The sequence below is a fragment of the Acanthisitta chloris genome, unplaced genomic scaffold (assembly GCF_000695815.1).
Source record: "Acanthisitta chloris isolate BGI_N310 unplaced genomic scaffold, ASM69581v1 scaffold4553, whole genome shotgun sequence".
NCBI lineage: Eukaryota > Metazoa > Chordata > Aves > Passeriformes > Acanthisittidae > Acanthisitta > Acanthisitta chloris.
In genome coordinates, this window is record NW_008663115.1 from 60,255 (window position 1) to 70,720 (window position 10,466).

Genomic DNA, 10,466 nt, shown 5'->3' on the forward strand with positions numbered 1-10,466 from the left:
CTGTTACTTCCAACACTTCTTTAGAATTCAGATTTCTCTCTGCTAGGTTCAGATGAATGAATTAGTCTTCATTACACTTATTTTACTATGAATTGAACAGACACCAAAAAAAGGCCAAATACTCTAATGATTTGTTTACATTTTCTAAGTAAATTGTAATGGTATTTAGTGCTTCTGAACTCATAATTCTATGGAGTGGGAGGGGAAAAAAGGAAACAATACATTACAGACAATTTGTGCCATTCATTTTGTTCATGAGCAGGATACTCTGATCAAATTTCTTCACTGTTCTATTGTGTATGCAAAGAGAGTATTTCAAGCCTTATTTGCCAGTAATTAAACAAATTCTGGAATTGGCATGTTTTGTAAAAACCATTAAGCTGTTCATCTCTGTATTTGTGTATACAGTATGTGGGGATAAAATCAAAATTAGTAAAATTAATTTATATTGAGAGAACAAGGTTTGGCTATAAGTTGAGCAGCGCAAGCATGTTCGACTGTAGCTTTAAATTTTCTATACTTTCTATGGCCTCACAGAAAAGAAAGAGTTCACTTGTTTGCCTGTCTGTGTTGGGATTTTGATGGCATGGGGCTTGAGGTGAAGATCTTTTGCACCTTTAAACACAGTGAAGCCTTTGGCAGGCCTAGACATAGACATTTATATATAATTTACATGAAATTAACAAGAAATCACAGAAACTATACTCATACCCTGATACAGTGATTGACCAGAAGAGTCTTGTCTGTACACAGTAAAATAATGAGTAGTCCTCCTTGCAGGGAAAGTGAGGGTAGGAAGAAACTGCAGGAGCGATGAGCCAAGCCTATTCAGATCCATTCAGCTGAATCATTCAGAACATAGCTAGCTGATGCTGTGGCAGGAAAAGTACCTTCTTTGATCTCACCACAGTTCTGTTAGTCAAAGTCTAAAACTGGTTTGTTCTTAGTTTTTGTGGGAAAGAAAAATCCCTTTAAAAATAGAGTTTGAAACAGTGATAAAGGAAAAAAAAAGCTACAATTATTTTGATGGCATGAGTGAAGCTTTCCTGGAGTCATACATTTTTAGTGCAAATAGTTGGGAAGCTGTCAAGTGTGTCCTGAAAATGTAAAATGTTGTTTCCTATTTGCAGTTGAACCATTCTTCCAGCAAGTATTTTGTAAAATACTTGAATAGCAAATAGACACAAAAACAGTTCAAGTCAATTTACTTTCAGCATTCAACCGTATTTGTTATTTTCACCACTTCATGCCTTTTCCTTGTCTTATGGATGTATGTATGTAAAATGTAATTTCTTAGTATTTTCCAAGAAATGGGGTCTAGGTGGGATATTTTGCAACGCTTTTGTCTTTGAAAATTTGTGATGTAGTTTTGGTTCTCACTTTTGTACTTTTTGAAATCTTTCAGTGCACTACATCAGCTGTTGCAGTATTGGTGATTTGGGTCAGAATTGCTCTAAAATACAAATGATACCAAAAGAATGCAAAACCTCATTCATTATCTCATTTTTGCTATACAGGAACTATATATTCAGTCATGAATATACTGTTTTGCCAAGAGTAGCTGAGGCTCTGTGCAATGATGTGTCTGGTTTGCCAGATGACAAAAGACCAACTTCATTTGTATAAAATGAGAAACATTGCTGTTTGCCAACCTGTTAGTATTCAGTGCTGTGTCTTGATAAAAGTAAAAGTGGGTATAGCCTCCAGAGGCTCTACAGACGTGCTCAAATTAGGGTTAAGAATGGCACAGTACGATTACTACAGCTGTGTTTGTTTCTCACATCAGTTTCTTTTCAGACTTCTGAACTGGCTGTGTTGAAGGAAATTTCAGTTCTGTATAAGATCACATGAGCTGTATTGATAGCAAGGTCAATCCATGCATCTCTTTTAGATTTTACTTTGTATTTTGTCCCTCAGGTTGGTACAAGAGGATATGGGAATGGACATCCCCTTAGGTGACGGTGTACTAAGCCCCAGTTCTACCGAGATGAGACCAGGTGAGAGAAGCTCTTGCTCATTTTCTTAATTTTATCTTATTCTCATGCTCTTTAATTATGCAGTGAAGGATTTGTCTGTGCTGGTAAAGAATCAGTTCAGTGTTAAAAAGAAAATGTGTTAAGTTTGCTTTATTTAGTCAATTTTCTTCTTCACTTGGGAAATAATAATTGTAATGTGACATTTTCTCTTGTGCATTGTTATCACTTGTTCAGTCCTTGTGATATTTTAATAGCCTATTATTTACCTTATAATTGACTACTGTCTAAGTGAGCTAAGTTAGAACAGCTTGAAATGTGCCGCACAAGGCAAGAGGCAAGGGGCAAGGTCATACCTAGCTTTTGTCTTATTGAAGGCTAATTCCATTAAAGACTGATTAAGAGACTCAGAGGTATTTTTATTTCTATTATTGTATTGAGTAAGATATTGTATAGTTGAAACTAAATACGTAACTACCTGCAATCCAATGCCATTCAAATAGCAGCAAATGAATAAGAAAGTAATTATTTACAGGAGATTTTCACTCATATGAATTTTCCCAGGACTCAGCGATGTGTTGGTTCGTAAATCAAATGATTTGCATATTGCTGTTTACGTTCTTAAACATTGTGGGTCAGAGGATGTTCAAGGCCTGATTTGTCTGATGACTGCAAAAAAGTGAATCGGAGTTTTGCATAATTTAAGAGCTCTGAGCTACATGTGCCATTCCTGTAGATACTTGTTTTATTTCATTAAACATTAATGTTGACATTTGTGTTTTGTGTAGGATGGTCTTAAATGGCATGGTGTTACTAAAATGGATCTGCCACAGTGTGTTTGAAGGTGATTTTCTAATATCTGGGGAATGAATTGTATGTGGAGTAGTTAAAGTTCTTTTTTCCCTCTTTCTTTCTTTTTTTTTTTTTTTTCCCAGAACCTCCCAATTCGCTTGATCTTAATGGCTCCCAGCCCAGAAGGATAAAGCTCATTGCTCCAAACATCAATCTCTCCTTAGACCACAGTGACGGGTCTATGCTTTCTGATGATAATTTGGATACACCTGATGAAATTGACATCAATGTAGATGACCTTGACACTCCTGATGAAGCAGACTCGTTTGAGTACACTGGACAAGGTAATATTCTAGGTTGTAAATTTAACATTCATCTCTGTTTCCTTCTTTTCTGCTTACATGATCAGTCTCATGTCTGTCAGGTCATCACTATGGTTAAAACATTAGAGAGTTAATGCTAGGCATCCAGGTATTTTTACTGTCTCATATTTTTCATCCTTTCTTTCCCTGGGGTAAAGTATTATATTTCTGCTTGTTCAGAGTGCAGAAAGTAGTAGTATAGGTGATCTAATAAAGTAAGAGCAGCTACCTAGAAAGAATCATATTTGAGTCCTGTCTTTGTCCAGTATCATAGGACTTGTTTGAAAACAGTTGTTCAAGAAGGAGAGAGCTGAGCTATCTTTGATCTTTGTTGTAGAGAGCACATAGCTAACTGCACCTGGCCAGCTCTAGATTACAGTTGCATCAGTAGTACTTAGGGATATAACCTTGTGCAAAATGTGTTGGCTGACATAAGCTGCACCAGAGACCTTGCAGTGTGTAAGTGAAGTAGACACGATATGGTGAGAGGTCTTTTTTGTTAGGGAAGAAGGTCTGGGTTTTATTCCCATGTATGGTTGGAAAGCTGACGTGTAAGATAGGTGCATGACATGATAAAGCTAGCTTAGAGGTTGGAACAGCAGAATTCCTCTATTTTAAATGTGCTTTCTCAGCTGGGATAGCTGTACAGTATAGATACAGCTTGAAGTGTGCAATGGATGCATCATTTTTCCTTCACATATTAATGATTTTCTCTTGTAGAATTGTGGTCTAAAAGTATTTTACACTGTTTTATTCACTTTGCTTACCTTCATGATGTATAAAATAAGGTATTAACACTTGTTCCTTGCTTATGAAACAGATAAGAGCTGTAATCACTGATGTAAATTTGTAGAGATCGTAAGCCTTTTGTGGGGAAAATGTGTGTGATCACTTTACAACATAAAGCAGAAAGAGACTTTAAAAATGGATCAAGATAAACTGAATTTTCCCATGCATTTACTTTCTCTGATGCTTGTGAGACTGCTTGGGCATACAAGAACAGTTGCATCAGTTTAAGTGATATTGCCAAAGAGGCATTACTGTGTACTCAGTCATGCATGAGTGTCTCTAATGTCACTTCCCATTAGAAGGCTGATTTCCTTATGGGTAGATGCAGAGTGTAGTGAAGAGCTGCTTGATGGTTAGAAGATTTTAAAGTGAAGGTTAAAACTAACACACACACACACACACACGCAGGCTTACGTGCTTAGACTGTTGTGACCACCATGTGAGAATAAAAATCTCTGTCTGCAGTAGAACAGATTTTGCCTTTAAGCCCTCAAGTAATTAAATTCAACCCCAGTGATTTTGGTGGCAGTTGTATTTATGGCAAGCATTTCTACCCAGTGGGGTTTTTTTTGCTGTTTTCGAAATGTGATAGTTTGTTCAGTTCTTAAACTTGGACCAGTTTCACTGAACTCCTAAGTGAAGAGCTCAAGGTCTCTGTGTTTTTGGTGACATTTGCACAGTTGTGTAGTTTGGTTTTAGATATCAATAATAATCAAAATGTCTTCCATTTAAATGAGCCATGAACAGAGATTGAAAAAGGAAATGAAAATCACATTTTATCAAAATAAGACAGTAATAAAAGAAGTACATAATATGAATGTGATAGCTAAGATGATTGTCATATGAACCAGTGCAGGATGGTTTATTTGCATGGAAAACAGTTATTATTATCTTTGTATTTCTGTACTCTGTTAACTGGATATGCCCTCTGATGTTGCAATCTCCCACAGTTCAGTGTTTTTAACTAGTGCCAAATCCAGGGAAGTAAATACTGAGAAGACACAGCTGCTGAGGCTGTAGAGAGCAGTGATTTTTAGCTTGTCATGATCAGACTGTTGAAGGTCCCTTTGAACTATAAAAAGGCATCTGAGAAAAGCAAGACCGTTGTCACAGTTCAGGTGTCCAACTCATCAATGAAAATCTTATGGCTCTGTATTATGAGTAATACCAAAACTCATTTTTTTAAAAGAATGATGGCAAAGGATGATCACAACTGCAATGTGCAGGAAAACAGATGACAGCAGAAATACTAAAATACTTCTCTTAAACTAGCACCTGACTTATTTAGAGATTGGTTCATCATCAGTTTCACAGTGGGGGTTTTTTTGTCACTAATATACATTTAAACATTCTCTTTCAGAACCCATGCTAGTTTCTGAAATGAGCTTTGTGATTATTGTTTTAGATTACATAAAAATTGCATTTCTGAAAACCATGTATGAATATCGGTGAAGGCCTGCCCCCAAACCAGCATTATTTGGAAAGTCAGAGTATATTATTTCATCTGCAGATGTTTATTTCCTTTCTGAATTTCACACTGATGCATCTTTTTCTACAAAATCAACACTCCAGACTGTACAGCTTAGCTACTTCATCAGGAAGAGGCAATCTAGTATCATTTCTATCAAAAAATAATTAATTTGTCCAGTTTTATCACCATAAGTTTTATCAGGATCTCTTAGACACTTTTTGTCATCTACAGTTGCACCAACCAAAAACAAACTTACCAAACCGCAAATAAAATTTCATCATTAGTCTGCTAGTTACCTAGCCCAGCCTCTTTTCACTAGAGCTGTTCTGCCAGCTACAGTTCTCTGCTTTGGCCATGCTCTTTCTACCACCCAAGGAGCCAGCTGACTAGACAGTCTTTTGAGACTGTTCTGATAATCCCATTGTGCTGATTTGAGCTGGAGTGGAGTTAACTTTCTTCATAGAGGCTAGTATGAGGCTATGGTTGGGTTTTGTGCAGAATACAGAGTTGATAATGCAGAGATGTTTTTGTTATTGCTGAGCAGAGCTTACACAGAGCCAAGGCCTTTGCTGCTTTCCGTACTGCCACACTGGCAAGGAAGTTGGGGATGCATGGGAGATTGGGACGAGACACAGCTGGGACAGGTGACCCAAACTGACCAAAGGGATATTCCATACCATATGACATTATGCTCAGTATATAAGGTGGGGGGAAGAAGGAGGAAGGGGGGACATCTGGAGTGATGGCGTCTGTCTTCCCAAGGAACCATTACGCGTGATGGGCCCTGCTCTCCTGGAGATGGCTAAACACCTCCTGTCTTTGGGAAGCAGTGAATTAATTCCTTGTTTTGCTATGCTTGTGTGTGCAGCTTTTTCTTTCTCTATTAAACTGTCTTTATCTCAACCCATTAGTTTTTATAGCTTTTACCCTTCTGATTCGCTCCCCCATCTCATGGGTGAGAGAGTGAGTGAGAGGCTGTGTGGTTCTTGGCTGCTGGCTGGGGTTAAACCATCACACCCATCTATCTATTCTGAAAGCACCTGAGCTACACAGTAGCGTCCTGTGGGCACACTATGTCCTTAGAGGAGTGGACTGCCTGTGATGGCCTGTCAGGGTTTGAATAGCTTGACTGTACACGTGTTTTTCACCTTGTTGCCAATAGTACCTTAACAAAACTAACAGCACACAAGATTGCATTAAGATGTCTAGGTTTGGAGGGAGAAGGGGTATGCATTTTGTATGCTTGTTCCCAATTCACAGAATGTGTGGTATTTCGAAACTGAATGTTATCATTAAACACCATGAGCATCATGCCCTGAGCAGACAATGAATATATATTTTCAGTTCCTCAATACATAACCTGCTGAGCAACAACTGTTAAACCAATTTGAAGTGCTCTACTTGAAGAAAAAAAAAAAGCACCTTTTGCAGTCTGATTCCAACCTTAGAGTTCCTCAAACTCTCTTAATTTGAAGTTCTTAAGAAGAAAGGCTTATGTGGTTGCAGAGGACCAGACCTGAGTATGTTTTGTCTGCTGCATATGTTCTGACTGCTATGACAGGAAAGGAAGAGAGGGTCCTGTGGAGGTGGGGCAGTGCTGTTCTGAGCCAACTCTTCCTGCTTCACCTGGAGACTCCTGCTCAGTCCTCACTGTGACTGACTTCCTGGAGAAGGGCTCAGAGGGCTGACTGTGCACACGTGAACAGAACAGCTTGAAAAATCTAGTTTAGATAAGAGGTTTGCACTAGGTTAACTATAAAAGGGAGTGGATCAGGACCCCTCACTCTCTTTTCCTCTCTTACACTCTCATTGTTTACCCCAGCTCCAGACCATCCATGTGGCAGGGCAGCACAGGATCAAAGGACTGATGATATTGTTTGTTCTCTCTCCCTGTTTTTGTCTTAATTTCTCTCCCCTCTTGCTTCTCCTGGGCACAGCTGGGCTATCATTTCTATCCCATACTTTGTACTGAACTTTGCTGTGTGAGGAGGGAGCTTGTGGAATTGTGTTGTGGCTTGTTAGCCAGCACCTTTGAGCTGGTCTTTTGTGGCTTGTGAGCCAGCAGCTTTGAGAAGTTTGTTGTGGGAAGTGAGAACTTACTGAAGTGTACTGTACCAAATTAAGCGCTTGTTAGCCACCACTCCTGTGGAAGTGTATTGTAAGAATTTTAGGGCTTGTTAGCCAACACCTTTGAGTCTTAACAGTGGGCTGGTTGCTGGAGTTATGGGTACCATACAATGAAGCACAAGAGCTCCCTGACACGTGTCCTGTGTTGTTGTTCAACCTGACAAGAACTTACAGCGAGCATCATGTCCCCAGTGGGTCGTGGCAGTGATCACATTGTAGATGCATGTGTATATATTTCTTGATCTTCCATCCCTGTTTCCACCATTAATACAATTTTTACTATGTTTTTTTAACTCATAGGCTACTTAGACAGGGAAGCAGGAGGTCAAGTATGACTGCTTGCTTTCAAGATTCCAACAGGCAAGAATTAGGTAAAGGAAAGAATTGTTGATAGGCTTAGCTTTCACTACACATGAGAGAATCTACCTCAGAGAGGGAGACCTTTTGCCAATATAATTCCCTAGTAATACTTTGCATTAGGGACAGAAAATACAAGACAGGCAGCAGAAGAAATTCAGACTTATTAGTCTTACTGTACCGACAAATGTGTGCTCAACCTAATATATTTATTCTTTTAAAAGGTTCAAAGATTTTTATTTTGGTGTGTTTTGGGGAACTTGGTATTCCTGAAAAATTTGGTGAAATTATTGGATGGTTTTAATGGAGAAATCAGTTATACAAATCAAGTCAGTACATTTAAGCATGTGTGCCCATAGGTTCTGTCTAGGTGTGTGTGATATATGATATATGGTATGTGATATATGCACAGTATACTATCATATTCCTGATTTCATAAAGATAATTGATTTAATTCTTATGATAAACTGGTGTGTCTTAAGGATCATATATTTCCATCTGTGTGAGTAGTTTAAAAAGCAACATTAGCCAAAGAGGCATCTGTAAATAACATAGAATACATAGAATGGTTTGATGACTTCTATGAAACATTGTGTTCTTTACTTCTTGTCAGTCCAAATCGCTTCTTTTAGTTGTTCTTAATTCTCATAGATCCCTTTGGTATTTTCAAATAAGATCTCTGCACCTTTTTAGGTACACACATGTATGTAATTTTGTATCTTGCTCTATTTGTTTACTGTTACCTCGCTTGTTGACTTGCATAATCAAATTCTGGCTTGCTTATGGCTTCAGAGCTAGAATAATGCTTAAAGAGCAGTGTACTTCAAATATGTGTAATGCATTAAATGTATACAGTCTTTACTGTTAAAGTAAATTAGTAATATGCACACAGACACAAGGCAAAGGTGCTTCAGCAAGAATAGTACAAAAGAGGGGAATTTTTTTATTTTCCCCTCTTGGGAAAATCGGTGTGTTGTAACAATTACTAAAGAGAGAAATTAAATAATTCCAGTTGTGGGCATAACCACTTTTCATGTCACTTTTTCTGTAAACAGCTATTAAATTCAAAAATTTGGAATGCTGTTAAATTTATTCTTAAGAGTCATCTCATCAATGTGCAATGGAAATGTAGATTTTATTAATCACTTCACAGTTTTTCTGATATCAGGAGTATCCAGCAGAGAGTCTGTGTTATGAGACTTCATGGTCACCTGTCAGCCATGCAGTTTGTATATTGTGGTCATTGTCTGCCGACTACATGTACCTGTTCTCTCAAGGGTGCCTGTAGAACAGGCCAGATTGCCTGGCTGTTCTGTACTTCACATCTGTGAGAGAACTGGGATTTAACCTCAAACTGACAGACCTTGAGGGATAAAAGTGCTGTGCTTCTATGAGGAGTCATCATGACCAAAGCAGAGGAAGATGAGCATTCTTCATATTCGCTGGTAGCGGATGTGAAGACATTGGAGGCAAACTGGGAAAAAGCTGAGAAGCTATATCTCTCTGGTAATTCCTCCCTACACAAGAAGCATTGCTGTGTTACTCTTAGTTCCTTTTTTTTTTTTTCCATAGTTCCCATACCTGCAGCACAAACATTTTTAAAGGCCTACAGTGCAGTAACTCTAGAGAACAGCTGCTCAGTTTTACCAACTGGATGCGAAAATGCAGAAATCCTTTGCTGGTGTTCTGCATAGTGATAATTACTGTTGTTCTTTTTATGTTCACAATTATGAAAAGCCTTAAAAAATAGAAACTTCTTATTTACCGACTGTCAGATCATCACAGCCTTCTATTATTTATACCAGTACCGTAAAATTCTAGTTAATTTCAGTCATCCATTTCAAATGGATGTCACAGCAAAAATATTTAGAGGTTTTGCAGGAAGAAGTAATACCTGAAATTTTATTTTTCAGAAGAGCAGACTGCTACCAACGTTGCTTTCCAGGAGGAGTCTGAATCAATTCCAGAGTACACTGCTGAAGAGGAGAGAGAGGACAACAGGTTATGGAGAACAGTGGTTATTGGAGAACAAGAACAGAGAATTGATATGAAAGTCATTGAACCTTACAAAAAGGTCATTTCACATGGAGGTAGGAAAAGCGTGAAAGCATTTTTTAAATTGATGTTAAAAAATGATGCTTTAGTGATCATGGTTATTTCTATTTTAGTACCATTATCATGGAACATGGCAAGGGGAGAGAGAATTTATTTTTCAGCTTTGGCTGAAATCAACCTGACTTTCAATTAAAGGTGGTAATGGCTAATGAGTATTTTAATTTTAAAGCTATTTCAGGAGCAACAAACTGACATAACCTGTGTCAGGAACAATCTGGTCATTGTAGGCTATAACTGTCTTTGAACAAGGGAAAAAACCTTTTGACCTACAGCAAAATAAAATTGTGAAAACTTTTTACTATGGGTTTTGACAAAACATTTTGCACGAGGAACTATGGTGCTCTGTGATTTGCTGAATGATGTATGTGGGTGTACAGATCTAAGCAAAAAGAGGGGCAAAAGAAATAGGATGGAGTTTTCCCTGGGGCTTGCATTCATCTGGCTAAGCTCCTTATGCTATTTTTCTGCCATTTATAGTTG

The 10,466-nt window shown here is 38.0% G+C and overlaps 1 protein-coding gene across 1 annotated transcript in view; it reads left to right on the top strand.

Moving 5' to 3' along the window:
* PRUNE2 (prune homolog 2 (Drosophila)) overlaps positions 1–10,466 on the top strand; it is a gene marked incomplete at its 5' end in the record, with an annotated part of 57,612 nt that overhangs the window by 30,991 nt on the left and 16,155 nt on the right. The window contains 3 exons of the mRNA XM_009070868.1: positions 1,918–1,997; positions 2,909–3,109; positions 9,785–9,961. Coding sequence (XP_009069116.1) covers positions 1,918–1,997; positions 2,909–3,109; positions 9,785–9,961 — 458 coding nt within the window. The remainder of the gene's footprint in view (positions 1–1,917; positions 1,998–2,908; positions 3,110–9,784; positions 9,962–10,466) is intronic.